The sequence below is a fragment of the Beta vulgaris genome, chromosome 8 (assembly GCF_026745355.1).
Source record: "Beta vulgaris subsp. vulgaris cultivar EL10 chromosome 8, EL10.2, whole genome shotgun sequence".
Lineage (NCBI taxonomy): Eukaryota > Viridiplantae > Streptophyta > Magnoliopsida > Caryophyllales > Amaranthaceae > Beta > Beta vulgaris.
This window is the reverse complement of record NC_079209.1, coordinates 43,877,008-43,892,219: the sequence shown is the minus strand read 5'-3', so window position 1 is coordinate 43,892,219 and position 15,212 is coordinate 43,877,008. Positions and strand designations below refer to the sequence as shown.

The following is a 15,212-nucleotide window of genomic DNA, read 5'->3' as shown; positions in this document are numbered from 1 at the left end:
CACATAGTTAATGATGCGCAGGGATTATAAAGAAGTAGAAGACTAGCAAAGGGCGAGGTGGAGCTTCGCGTCGGAAATGGAGCAAGAGTTGCTCCACTGGCCGTTGGGAGTTATAGTCTATATTTGCCCTCTAGATTAATAATAGAACTTAATAATTGTTATTTTATTTCGTCAATTACTAAGGACATTTTTTCAGTTTCAGTATTGGATAATGAAGGTTTTTGTTTTGAAATAAAAAACAAGCGTTGTTCCAATTTTCACAATAACATGTTCTATGCTAGTACAAAATTGATTAATGGCTTATATGTGCTTGATAGGTCAGTATAGATATATAACATAGATAGCACGAAAAAATAATTGGATGATTTAAACCTAACTTATATTTGACATTGTCGAATGGGTCATATAAACCAAAAGTGGATCCAAAAGTTACAGCAGGATGAAATCCCTTTATCATTCGATTTCGAATCTTTTGATGTATGTGAATCATGCTTAATCGAAAAATGACAAAATCACCATTTACTCGAGAGGGTTAAAAGCCAATGACCTTTTGGACCTCTTACATACAGATATTTGTGGACTTATGAGTACAAAAGCAAGAGGTGGATTTTGTTACTTCATTACTTTCACTGATGATTTAAGTAGGTATAAGTATGTCTACCTAATGAAACTTAAGTCGAAATCTTTTGAAAAATTCAAAGAGTTCCAAAATGAACTACAAAATCAACTTGGTAAGACAACAAAGCATGTTAAATATTTGAGCTAAGAATTCGAGGATCATTTGAAAGATTGTGGTATACTTTCACAATTGAGCATGTCAAAGGTCGTAGAAAGACTCCATATGATATGTGGAATGGAAAGATTCCAAACTTATCTTTTCTTAAAATCCGGGGATGTAAATCTTTGTAAAACGTTAACTATCAGACAAACTTGCACCGAAATAAAATAAAATGTCTCTTTGTGTGATACCCAAAGGAGACAAGGGGTTACTTTCTTCTATAATCGTCAAAAGGAATTTATTTTCAAATAGACAAGTGCGAGTAACAAATGGACGTGGTTCACACCATGTCAGAGACGGCCAACAAGACAAAAGTCAAGTTCGGGAGATGACGTATTCAACACGTGAACCTTATACGGTCCCACTTGAATCTAATTCAAGCAAAAATCTCCAAGACATTGAAAAATTCAGAACCTCTTGCAGGTCAAGTAGACCAAGGATTCCAAACAAGAAATTGATTGATTTCCTTTTAACTGAAAACTCTGAAATCATGATTCTGAAAAATTCAAAACCTACTACCTACAAAAAAGCTGTGACAAGCCCAAACTCAAGAAATGGTTTGAGGCCAGGAAATCCGAAATAGACTCCATATATGAGAATAACGTTTGGATCCTAGTCGACTTATATTGATAAGAGCGAATACATTCCCATGTCACATGGCATATCACTTAGCAAAAGTCAATACACGTCTGAGCCTGATGAGTTGAAGCAAATGATTAGCATACCTTATCCTTCGTGTCATGATATGCACTCGACCAACTGAGTTGAAGCGGATGATTAGCATACCTTATGCTTCGACTATAAGATCTATCATGTATGTCATGCCATGTACTCGACCACATGAGTTAAAGCGAATAATTAGCATACCGTATGCTTCGGCTATAGGATCTTTTATGTATGTCATGATATATACTCAACCAAATGTTGTATATGCATTGAGCATATGTAGTAGATTCCAAGCAAATCCAGAAGCACACTGAACCGCAACTAAGCGTTCTTAAGTACTTGAGAAAAACTTAAGGCATGTTCTTAGTCTATGGAGGAGAAAATGAGTTGGTTGTTAAAAGTTATACTGATGCGATTGAATAAATTATGTCCTCGACTCTAATGCAATTATTAAATATAATATGAATCATATTATGGAGATAATACATTCGTTTAATTATATTGTCTTTACGTCTTGCTAGAGAATGCTACAGACCTTTAGGTTAGTAAATAATAAACCTGAAACCCACTTAAATCGGTCCTACAAGATCATACATTATATTTGGATCAATAAAAGAAAAACCTAGAGCCCATCCAAAGGTGGCCTACCAAGAGAGGGATAGAAGGAATGGCTTAACCTAATTATTCTTATAATTAGTCAAATAATCACAAAACAAAAATATTCACTTTTTACTATTTTTAATCTCAAAAGTGTCTATTATATACTCCAAAAAGAGACGAGTACTTTCTTCCAACTAACATTGTTGGAGTGTTAATCTGAATTAGTGGACCAAGTAGAGCAATCACATCTGAGGTTTTTTCTCAGAGTTCATAGCAATTCTTTGAGAAATTCACGCATCAAAGGTTATTTCTAAACTATTATATGATTCTTTATTGTATATGCATGAGATCCTATTTTAGGTACTTAATGATTAGATTCATAACATTCCACTTATAGTACCTATATTCCTACAATGCCAAGCTTTCATGCCATTTAATTAATACAAAACACTAGAAATACTCGGTATTGACATCAATCATATAGTTTGTTCCACTTGTTAAACTTGTGTTTACTTTATGCTGAACACAAGCTCTCTTCTCAGATTGATTTGAAGATGGAAAAAATTACAGCACCCAGATGATACAAATTGTTCATAATAAAATAAAATAAAATAAGATATAGAGAGAAGGAAACATTCTACCAAAAATTTGCTCAGATGCTAGTCCACATGCAGGAGGATTCAAGCAAAAGTTCATTCATCATCATTATCATAATTGAATTTAATGGAATGAGACTGCAAATCAATTTGGCCTCCTCTGTAGCTTCCCCGCTTTTTCTTGGTCTTTTCATGACGAAAATCCCTATCAAAGAATGCAAGAAAAGAGAACACTTACATACAATACAAACTTCAACGTAATGTTGTGTTTCTAAGGCCTGATAGGAAATTCAGAAAAACATGACAAAAAATGGGTCCAAACTAGAAAGAAACAGCAAACAAAATGGATTTTATATCAGAGAGCTAGTTTAGGATAGTATGTCCACTAGTATTCTTCTGAACTTAAAAGTTTCGGCAAAGATAATTTCAGAAGAAATAAGAACAGTTACGCAAAAATTAGTTCAATTCAGCAAAGATAAGCAAAAATAAATAAGTTCAGCAAAAATAAATTGAGGAGAACAAAGCCTAATTGCCTAAGTTAGTAAGTCGACACTCAAAGACTTAGGTTGAAACGAGAAAGAGCACAATTAGGTCAATCCTAACTATCACTCATGAAGCTTTATACCAAACTCCAGCAATGCAGGTTAGTCAATCCTCTCATAACCTAGATAGATGAAATAACAAAGCATGGAAGAGAATGAGGGAGTGACTCTCCCAATTATCATTCATTAAGCTTTATACAGCAGTTAAAAGATGTTGCCAACACATTATGGCTCTGTTCCTTAATAGTATAATTATGTAGTGAGATGGGCATTTCCAACTAAAAAGAAAATAAAAGCAAACAACAAAGGTGTTTACCTTCCTCTAACCTGCCCCAAAACTTCTTGTGCTTTTGCACCATAGCCCGAGTCTGCACCGTCCTGTAGACAGCACAAGGTGTATAAACACATTACAGATACATAGCTATATTTCATTTCCCCTCTTTCTGAGGTTCCAATAATCCACCAAGGATAGAGAAAAGAATAAAAAGAAATTCTGAATAACCAGACCTTCGCCCAATAAGAATTATCTTGGAGCCTTTCATCTACAAATTCCACCTCCTCCTCTTTCACCCTCCGGAATGCTTTAGCAGAAGTCCTTTGCTGCAAGAACATGCTTTAGACATCAGTTTTAGGCTCAATAATACAATAAGTCGGGGTAGCATGACACAGCAAATGATTACCATTTCATTGATGCATAAACCAAAGAAATTTTGAATCAGATATCAAAAGCAAGGCGAAAAGCAAATGCATTTCAAATCTTGTAAATATAATAACTCAAAGTAGCATATAACGTTAGAAGATAACTTATTCTTTTATGGTCAGAAGAAGATTAAGAAGCTATATAAACTTTAATGCAAAACGTAAAGGAGAAAATAATAATGAAACGCAAAATCCAGGGCCGTAAGAAGGGAGGGAGTGTAGGAGGGAAGATTTTACTTTGATTCTTTCCAATAGAAATGAGAATCATAGCCAAATGTAGTTCAAAACCGTAAAAACACCCTGTATTTCTGTGAGCTGGGTCTGGGGAGGTCCAAATATATGCAGCCTACCCCTTTAAAGAAAAAATCTATTAAAGAGGCACAATTGTGAAGCTCTAAAGTAACTTCAACTCATTCCAACAAACAATCCTAAATGCTTTTGCAAATTATAGCTAAATATCAGGTATACAAGCAACAACTTCAAAATACAACTGTACGAGTCCATAGCAATTCCAAAATGTGTTTTTTTTGGAACTATTAGCAAAGAAACAGATAACTCAGCTTTAGTCATTTTCAATATTTTTAAACAGTCACTCATTGCTTTACAGAAGTGAAAATAAGTATTCGAAACGATGGAACCAGCAGCCCCGCACAATAGAGCCAATAAATAAGCAACCAAATGCACAAAGAATACAGAGATTCACAAAAAAATGAAGCCTTCCTATTTTATAAATTTGTTGCTACTACGAAGTAGGAACATACTATAACTGTAATGTGGGAACATATTTACGGCAATAGAGCAGACATGTATTTTGAAATTTCCATAGCATAGTCTACGCTTTCTACGTTAACAGTGTAACAGATATAGGCTGCACAAAAGTGGATATGGGACAAAAAACAACACTTCAATTTCAAGAAACGGCTAGGGAAAAGAAGCAGCAAAGGAATATATAAATGAATTAAGGAAAAGAAAATGGATAAATTTTAGATTTTGGACTCGGCGACACAACCAAAGTACTTATTAACTTATTGGGTCCAAAATCTATTTGCTTATTTATATTCTTATGAAGAGGTTCAAAAACATATATTATCTTCATTCAGTTTATATATCCATCTAAGCATTTCCACATATCTAGAGTGACAGCTCAGTTTAGACCCACTTTACTTTAAAAAACATGGACGCAATTTTTGGGCCCAAACAAACCTATCAACTTTTTTGTTCTGTGAACAAACTCTCCTCTGGTCCTATACTCCCATGTCTCCCATCATCCGCCATGTACAAAGGAAGTGATTCACAAATCGCTCAGATACATAGAACGAATCCGGGAACGGATTCACTACCCATAGCTGAATTTGGTTTGATATAGAATGATATTTTTTTCACGTGATATAAAATGATAATTCATAAAATAGAATAAGATAAAACTTACGGAAGCTGACAAGTGGTTCATAATTAATAATACAAACGATATAAATTTAATTAATTTCCTTCCTTGAGGCCTTTACTCTTCTTGGGTTAATCCCCCCTGGAGGACTCCAGTTGGCTTCAGTGCTTCAGCGAATAAGAAATGTAACATGGAACAATTACAAAAAAACACCTACCTACTTTCCTCTTCAGATAGTTCTTATTACCAAAAACACCTACTGAAAAAAAAAATTCACAAAACAACCGAAGAAGATGACCGGAAAAATTCTCTGGTGCACCCGAGAACTCATAGACCAGACCAAATGACTCGCCTGACCCTCCTTAACAAAAGCCCCAAGCCCCCAACAACTAATGCTCTAATTCCGTAAGTTATACTTCGATTTCCAGATCTAGGGTTTACCATCTGCACCCTAGATCTGAAAATTCAGCAAAAATCTCCAAACTAATCCTTCAAACATGCAGAGAAGATGCCATCAAATCATTTTGTTTGCTAATCTATACATTCCAACTCCCAAACCACACAATTTGAACAAAAAAGAACCGCAAATTGGAATGAGCTGTTGAAAACGAAGCTCACGAGGGCACCCAGCAAATTACTTCCTCCGTTTTTATTACTTGTTTCATTTCCTTTTGCACAAGGACCAAGGTGAGGAGAGAGAAATAAAGAACCCCCAAGTGCTAGGAGAGAGAAAGAGGGATTGTATTGCCAAAAATAAAAACAATGCAAGTAATAGCGGTTTACCAAAAATGGGAAATGATGCAAGTAAAAAAAAAGGAAGAAGTATGCGACTCGGTGCAGCTCACCCGTCTCTCTTACCACCTGAGAAGCTAGAATCGATCAACCTCCCTTAACCTCCCCTCCCCCGGATTTTGAGGACACACACGATTCAGATTGTTCCCAAATATTCCGTTGTCGTACCTTATACATTCGGTTGTATACTGTATTTTTGGGACATCCCCTAAGTAACATGTAGAATAAGCATACACAAGATGCCACTCCGATACCGTCCTCATGCTTCATAGATCAAAATAAGAGAAACTCATATTCCACTAGATGACAATGAGAAATTGATGAGGAGATGATTCACAATTCGGTATATTTTAATTAGTAGACTCTACAAATTAGATTACTAATGTTTGACACTAATTGCCTGACTCATCTATTCTACAAAAGATCACATTGGCCCAAAATTAATGTTTTAAAGTGTCCATACCAACGTACAAGCATTCGACAAGGGTACATAGAGGGCGTTTGGTTGTGAGTTCCTAGGAAAGGGTAAGAGAATTAAGTATGTTGATTCCCTAACTTGTTTGTAAAACAATTTAATCATTTCCATTAACCTTACTTTTCCCCCAAACTCCTCTCCTTCCATTACCCACATCTTTCACTTACCCTTCCCCTCTTGTACTCCATGGTCACTTTGACTAATAATTCAACCATCAAAACCACCACCCCAACCACTAAAAGCCTAGAAACCCCCAGCCACGAAACCACCATACCAACCACCAATGGATTGCCGCTACTCCCTAGCCACAAGCACCACCCTAACAAGCAATCCAACCACCACACTCACCACTACCCTATCCACCGGAAACCACCACCTTGTGTACAAAAATTACAACAACGCCACCTTAGCCAATAAACCATCACGTTAACCCTTAAAATTGAAAAAAGGAAAATCAAGAGTAAGAATGGATAAATACCTTTTCTCATGGCTTTAGATAATCAAATTCGACCATGAAAACCCTAGATCTTTAGGGTTTATGGTCGAATTTGACCTTTAGAACCTCAAAATTCACCTCTAACAGTGGTGGAGAAGGAAAAGAAATAAAGGGACGGTGGTAAGAGGTGGCATCGTGGTGGCGAAAGGGGGAAACAATTCTGCGACCTTTAAGGGGAGACGGTGGGCGGTAAGGGGAGGAGGCGGTGTCAGGCAATGATGGGAGGGGTGGCGGGCGACGATACTTGAGAAAGAGAGAGAGAGGGAGGATATGGTGGAGTAATCGTGAGGAGAGGACAAGGGGTTTTTACTTAAACAACAATTTTAATCAAAGGGTTTCATATACCTTTCTCCGTGTCTCTCTTTCTTAAACCTTTTCCCTTTCTCCTTCATAAACCAAACACCCCCTTAAAGTAATATGTAGAATCCATGTAATATAGAGTGTAGACACCTGTTAACACTAAAGCAAATATTGCATTTTGATTTTAAAATGGGAATCTTTCAATATGATTACGACTTGAAATGGACCCATAACCAATTGGGGAAAAAGAGTAAGAGGAGTCAAGTCAAAACCTCCATTGTTATACTAAAAGATCTTCTCTCCTATGTCTATCTCATGGTCACATCCAAATAAATTTATTTTAAAGATGTCACATGAGATGCACATACACATATATTTCCTACGTTATAAAATAAGTAAAACACTTCTCTTTTTCATGTGAGAGCTTTTTTATAGAAGTGTTTCACTTATTTCAGAATGAAGGAAGTATAATGAAAGGTGTTTATAGAGACTTGCAATAATTGGATTTTGTCAAAATCAATTAGGACTTGATGAGTTGAAAATGTTTTGTGAGCTAGAAGGAAAAGGAAAAAAACAAAAGAATATAAGCAAAATCTAATTTTCCTATATACTATCTCACCACTCTTCTTGCAACTAATATTTTACATTGTTCTTGTCGTTTACCTCACCACCTATTGTGTTATTTGTTAACTCTCTAGATCAACTCTGCTGAAACAATCAAGCCAACTTATAAGGAAATAAAAGTGCGCTTGTCTTAAAATGATATACTCTCAGAAAGATGAAGATGAGCCAGAGTGTAGCTATTATTATGCAAGCATCTACTTTGCAAATTGCATGTGCAAATTATCCTAGGAGGGGTTCGAGTTTGTCAACTCAAGCTTAACCAACTCATATGGTATCTCAATTCTTAAACCCTGCATCCCCGACCTCTTGTTCCGCACCTTCAATTTCTCTTTAACAAACTTTAGCTTTTTCAAGAATCCTAACGAACAACAACCATACACTGACCATCTCAACAATTCCCATACCTTAGAAACATAATGCAAAGACCACATCACGATAATCTGCCACCACTGTCACACCAAATCTTTATATATAATTCAAGAACCCTTCCAACCAAGCATTATTTGACCTAAATAGCTAATCACGAGGCAGCATCTTAGTTTTAAAAAGGGCGCCCAAGGTGTGCCTAGGCGCAACGACCCAAGGCGTGCCTAGGCGCAAGGCGACCCAAGGCGGTGAGAAAAATCGCATCCATCAGCTCAGGCGAGGCGCACAACAATAGGCGTGTAAAGGCTGCCTTCAAAGGGGAAAAGCGCGCCGCCTGAGTTGCCTTTGTTAAGAAGCCAGTAAGGAAGAAATCTGAGTTTAAAACATGAAAAAAAACAAGAGCCCTCAATTAATTGCATGAAATAACTTCAATCTAACCCTGAATTCAAAGCCCTAATTTTAGAAACCCTAATTTGTGAAATTCGAAACATTTGAAAATGGTTGATAACTAGGTATGATATGCTGGCGTTTAATGTCCAATGGTGGCCGGCGATTAATGTCGGTGGTGACTGGCAGCAGGTCTGCCGATGAAGGTTTCCAGGTAAGTCATTCTTTCCTTCTTTCTCTCACCTGATTTCCTTTTATTCTCTCTCTTCTCCTCTTTCTTCGACCTATATGGCTGTACCCACTTTCCAAGAGTGAAAAGTCGTCATTTTTTCAAAAACGTGAAAAGCGGTCACTCACATGCTTTCTTTTCTATTTTCTAATTTTTTTTTTTATTTTCTCCTCTCTTTTTCAGTCTTCTGTTTTTTATCTCTTCTCTTTTCTATTTTTCTTTTAACCTTCTCCTCTAGTCCTCTCCTATCTTTTCTTCTGTTCTGCTTTTGTTGTGCCTAGACTCTGGTCACATGGTTTTTCTTTGAATAAATACTTCCAACTTTTTATTTACTATTTTATTGGAGGAGTTAATTTTTAGAAATAGAGTAGTTGTAGCTTATCTATTTTTTCAAATTGTAGCAGCTCATATATTTTTAATTATAATGTTTTGGGTATAAAATATATTCTACAAATGATTTCTAAAAATCTAGGAGTGGAGGTGCGTCTCGCTTACGGGATGCGCGCATCTTTGCCTTGCGCCTTAGTGCGTCTCACGCCTTTTAGAACTAAGGGCAGCATTATGCTTTCTGCTCACAGTCAAGTGATCTGAGCATATATCAAAGGATAATCAACCACACAATCACAAGCAAGGATCGAATCCCATCATACTATCTGTTATTCAAGCCACAAAAGCTCTCAACTCCAAACCTGGCCACATATGATCGATCCTAGTAGTAGCCCTTTCCTCATCACAGTTTTCATGTCATCTATATGTATAGTACTTAATTAGCCAAAGAGGTCAAAGATGCTGTTCACGTATTCTCAGGAGTGTAACTTCCTTAACAGGGGAAAAAGAAGAGAATGCACTAGTGAGAATTTTAAAGTCTAATGTCATGGTGCTTTATTGCTTGTTCGCGTGACAAGAGATACAAATTTTACTATGACAGTTTATGTGTCCCAGAAAGCTATGTTTACAACAAAAGAGACTTCTTTTGCTGATTAGTGATTAGCAAAAATGTTATTAATACATCAATGTGGTGTCACCCGTACAAAGTTCCACATGATCCTACTTGGTCAGATTTACAAGTTCATCTTATTACCCAAAGACGCCAGGCAATTGACATCATGAACCTAAGTTTTGGAAAGCTGTTGCTTGCTACCCTGAGTATGTCCAATGTCGTATAAAGCTAGACGAAAGAGAGACACAATAAGAGCATCAAGTTTGCAAGCCTCCAGGGCTTAAGCATAAGGATATAATCAAGATACAATAAATAACGAAGCAAGCATTATGTTCCACCAACATACCTCAGACAAATCATTGTATTGCCTTGATTTGTCTTTCTTCTCCAACTCCTTTCCTTCATCTTTTTCCAAGAATCCATTGACAGCTCCATTAGGCGTTTTAGGGAGGATGGTTCCATTTTGTTGATCCAAATCATCTGTCTTTCTGCGTTTGGAGTCATCAGATGCTGCATTATCAACACAGATAGATTCATTTTCCTCAGATGAGAATTTCTTTCTCTTCTTTGAAACCTTTTTCTCTTTATCAGCCTCTATGGTCTCGACCAATAAATCATTGGAATTTAAAGTATCTTCTTTCTTCTTCCTACTTTTTGACTTCTCTTTCTTCTCTTCCTGTAAATCAGCATCAGGTTTATCCAATGTTTCTTCTGCTGGAAGCTTAGCAAGTTTTACTTGTGTGTCCTCTTTCTCCTCCTCCTCCTCAGAATGATCCTTATGCTTCTTCTTCTTCTTGTCCTTGGATTTCTTTACAGGTTCACTTGGTATACTCATAGAAACATCTTCAGGGTTTTGTGAGGGTTTTGAGTCAGTTTCTACAGCAACTTGTTCAGATGGATCACTAACACTTTTGCTTTTCTTTTTCTTCTTAGGTTTTACATCAACACCATCACCAGAGTGCTCTTCCACTTTTGATGGGGATTTCTTCCCTTTATCACCTTCATTTTCCTTCGTTTTTTTACCATTTTCCACAGACGCAACATCATTAACACTTCCATCCTTCTGTTTCGTAAGTTGCTCTTTGACGGCACTCTCACTTAATTTTGTGTCATCCCTGCACATAATGGAACCACACCCATGTAAATAATTAAACATATGATTAAACAATACAAGTGGCTAGACCCTGAGAATAGCACAAGCATGTCATTCTGCAACATCCAGCATTATAATTCAGACTCTTGACTCAAGTAAATAGCCAAAGAAATGCTTAAACATTATAAGTGGCTAGATCCTGAGAATGGCACGAGCATGTCATTCTGCAACACATAATCATCAAACATCATAAACAATATTACAATCGATTTTATTAAGACCCAAATGTGGCCTATGCACAAACCAGGTTAACACCTTTCTAGGACCACAAGGTACATAAATACATGCTATATACAATAGCAAAGCATGTCTTTTGACTTGGCATATATATAAAGCAAATATTTTCTTCACAGTGCTACCTTTCAAGTATGAAACAATAACAATAGCAAAATATTAAAATATCAGTCCCACGTTAACTACTTCATAATCTATACTAATATATTAAAAGGCGTGCGTAAACCAAGAAAGGCGCTCTCCCTATGGAGTTTTAGATCATGTAATCCATGTACAATAAAAAAATTAGAAATTGCATAGTATAGGTTTTGATCCCGTGACCTCAAGACTAAAGTTTTATCCACTAGACCAAGTAGTATTTAGTGCTATCATATCAAAGTACAATATTAATAAATGAAAATTTTTTTACCCGGGGCATAGCCCGGACCTAATAACTAGTTCATATCTAATACTAGTCATTGGTCATTCTCATATCATATTAATTCCAGCATTAACAAAATCATAATGCAAAATAACAGAAGCAAATCAAACGTCATTTAACCTACTGCATCTTTAAATACTGGTAGCACATTTCTTCCAAGTTAATTAAACAACTTTTCCAGCTCTCTTTCTGCAATAAACAACAAAAATCAATCAGTAAATCACAAAACCTTAAAAAAAACAAAAGGTATAGACTAAAAATTGAAGTAAAGTGAACCTGGATGTCAGCTTCTTTGTATAATTGTTTTAGGGTTTTGGAAAATCCACTTTGTTCGAAAAATTGACAAATGGATTGGAGAAGAAGAATTCTTTGTTCAGAAGAGAGAGAAATTGGGGATTTTGTGTGCTTCATGTTTGAGTTTGAATTGAGAATAACTTGTCGAGGTTTGAAGAAGGGAATGAGAATGGAAGTTGCGGCTTCTGCTCTGCTCTTCTTGCTCTCACAATGCTGCATGTAGGCTTTTGCTAGAGGAGAGAGAAAGAGAGGGGTTACGAAGGTTCTAATAATTAGGGTTTTAGGGAGTTTCTTCCGTGCTGGCGTCCAAAATTAAAATTATATTTTGGATTTTTATATAGTGTTTCCTTGTGTTATTTAAGATTTTATGTTGTATTTTCTTTTTTTTTTTTCTCTTTATTGTATCCTTATATTTTTTAAGTTATTTATATGGTACCTTCCCGTTAAATTAGCGTTAAGTTGACGGTTAGTTTTGTTAAATCTTAACAAATGGTGGAAACTTTTCCCATCAAAACACGCTGCAACAGTTTTCTTTTCTTTAAATCTCTCGTATCTCTTTTCTCTTTCCATCATATCTCTTTTAAATCTGCATTTTTCTTCTCCCTCTCTTCCATTACTGAATATGTTAAATTCTTATTATTCGAAGTCTTACAATACCTGCGAATTGGAATTCATAAGTCCTAGGTGCAACTACTACCTTGCAAAAATTGCAAAGCTACATATATCTGGGTCCCAAAGAAATCTGTGAAAGGTGTACTTCAAATGTGACTACTGTCAGTTCTTCTTGTGGCCGAACAACAACAATGTTGTAATGAGAGGAGATACGCTTGAGAAGTTGTTAATATGTGGTGGTGATGAACATGGTGTAATGCTTGAAGAGGAAGGTTTGTTGGAGATGAAGCACGAAATTACTGATTTGAAGGACAATATTGAAGGACTTGTCAATTATTTGAAAGAGATGGTTAAAATCAGGTTGTTCATGTATGTTTTTCTACTTACTATTGTGAAATTAGGGTGAAATTGTTAGTAAAAATGTATTGAGATAGGAATATCCTACTCAGTTGGTGTAGTTGTTGGACAAAGGATGAAACTTAGGGTTTTTGTAATTGCACTTTTGGTGTAATGTTGAACTTTTGGTGAACTAATAAAAATTGGTTTTGCATTATCTCAATTTGCTCCTTAACAATCTCAAACCATATCTGAAGTAAACTACAAAAGTCAAGTGCATAATTCATATAATTCAAAGAGTTTTACAATTAGTGCAAATTTAACAAGTACCCAAAATTGAACAAGCATCAATATACCCTACAAATAGTGCAATTTTCCGGAGTTCCCAAAAAACAGAACAAAAGTTAGAATCAAATGTTCGCAAAAAACCACCACACTATAATTCTTCGGAAAAAAACATATGTTTATAACCTTCAAAGAAGGGTCATCTTGTTCATAATCTTCTGCCCTTTAGCAATGATTCTTCCAGTGCCACTTTTGTTGAAGGCTGGCTAGAAGATGGTTGATGTTGCTGGGGAGCGTTGGCAATTGTGGTAGGTTGGCTAGATGATGCAAAGCCAACTTGTCTTCTTGTTGCAACTCTTATTGTTGGTTGCTCTAAGTTTCTGCGTGCTGATTGATCATCAAATCAATGAGATTACAGTTTACTTCTACTTGGCTGATCTGACTTTGTCTTCTTTTTGAGGCCTGGCTGCTGTTATCAGATCTTGGCTGCACCCCACCTCCTTGCTACTCCCTTAGCTCTCTAGTTGTAGCTCCACCTTTACAAGTCTTTTAGTTATGGCCAAAGTTCTTGCATTTCTTGCATTGTACAGTGGTGCTCCTCTTCCCTTTCTTTTGTTCTCCCTCCTCCCTTCTCCTATCCTAGATAGTCTACCAATTCCCCTTTTCATGGTTGGAGGAATAAGTGTTGGTTGACCCAAATATGGCCACTGCTCAGAATCAGGGATTGGTGAACAGTTACCATTACAAGCTTCTTTATACCTAGATACACTAAACCAATCTGAGACATAGATAGTCTAGTGGGTCTTTAGCAGCATTCAAGATGGCTTTAATTTCATACTTAGATGGAATACCACTGACTTATTGCCACCTTCCACAAGCACACTCCCTCCTACTTAATGACACAAGCAGATGATCCCTCCCATCATGCACCTCATACTCTCCCCTCCCAGAAGGATAGGCTTGGCAACTCCTTAACTCTTTTGTCAAATATTTCACCCTCTCTTTGATGTTAGGACATATACCTGGTTCTGCCCATTGCTGAGATAATTGTTGTCTAGTGGTATGCCTTACCATTGCAATCCTTCTCACACCTATCATAATCAAATCACAAGTAGATAATAAGTCTAAATACATTAGTAAAGATAGTTAAGAGGTGCATATTAAGGAGGGTAGTTTAGTGGTTACCCTCTACTAATGTATTGCACCTATTGTGGAGTTAAAACTCTCCAAAAAATTGTTTGTCACCTCATCATTGCACAAAGTAGGATCAAACTTCCATTTGATCCATCTGTCAAGGGGACCAACATCTTTAAACAACTAGACTGCTCCTAGTCCAAACACTTTTTTAATTTTTTGCAAAGCTTTCTTGAATGAGTATTGAGAACATGACTTGACAACTAACCAAAATATCTTACGCATCAAGATCCCCAGATAATCAGTCTTTGAATTTTTGCACAAGTGTCTTGCACAATATCTTCTAGGGACCTTTGACCACAGTTGATTTAAGCTAGGATCGATGCCCTACAACATATAATTATGTAACATAAATAAAAAAAACAGAAATACATACACTAGTGGAAAAAACCGCATCCGAAAAGCAACCAAACACTGGGAGGGAAAGTTGGCAAAAAAATCTCATGCGGTCCTCAAAAAATCGCATCAGATTAAAAAAACCGCTGCGATTTTTCAAAATCTGATGTGGTTCGTTGACCGCATCAGAAAATCAACGTGGCCCAAATCCCATATTCACTTAAATATGCGCAGCCCTTGAAACATAAACAACCCAAATCCCATAATCACTTAAACCTCATTTCATTCCTAACCCTCCTAACCCTAACTCCCTCCTCCCTCCTCACACGCAGCCCCCATACTCTTCCTTCTCTCCTCAAACCCTAACTCCCTCCTTTATACTCCTTCCTCTCTCCTCAAACCCTAACTCCCTCCTCTCTACTCCTCCCTTACACACGACCCCCATTTTATTCCCTCTCTCCTCTCTTCGTCCC

The 15,212-nt window shown here is 36.6% G+C and overlaps 1 protein-coding gene across 2 annotated transcripts; it reads right to left on the bottom strand.

The window, feature by feature from the left end:
- Positions 1–2,510: 2,510 nt before the first annotated feature.
- Positions 2,511–12,290, bottom strand: LOC104901545 (uncharacterized). 2 transcript variants are annotated; one of them, XM_048634458.2, is made up of 7 exons: positions 11,959–12,290; positions 11,807–11,871; positions 10,221–10,989; positions 10,016–10,102; positions 3,690–3,782; positions 3,499–3,560; positions 2,511–2,845 (listed from the first exon to the last, which is right to left on the bottom strand). In XM_048634458.2, exons 1-7 carry the CDS (start codon positions 12,193–12,195, stop codon positions 2,737–2,739), a joined length of 1,422 nt encoding a protein of 473 aa, XP_048490415.1. In that variant the 5' UTR covers positions 12,196–12,290; the 3' UTR covers positions 2,511–2,736. The 2 variants fall into 2 exon arrangements, with proteins under 2 accessions (XP_048490415.1, XP_010687435.2); XM_010689133.4 differs by lacking the exon at positions 10,016–10,102 and having other exon boundaries at positions 11,959–12,284.
- Positions 12,291–15,212: the final 2,922 nt, after the last annotated feature.

Coding starts and splice junctions, on each gene's coding strand:
- LOC104901545 (XM_048634458.2), bottom strand. CDS start 12,195: ATGCAGCATTGTGAGAGCAAGAAGAGCAGAGCAGAAGCCGCAACTTCC. Junction 11,872..11,958: donor ACAAAGAAGCTGACATCCAG/GTTCACTTTACT, acceptor TGTTTATTGCAG/AAAGAGAGCTGGAAAAGTTG. Junction 10,990..11,806: donor TACCAGTATTTAAAGATGCA/GTAGGTTAAATG, acceptor CATTATGTGCAG/GGATGACACAAAATTAAGTG.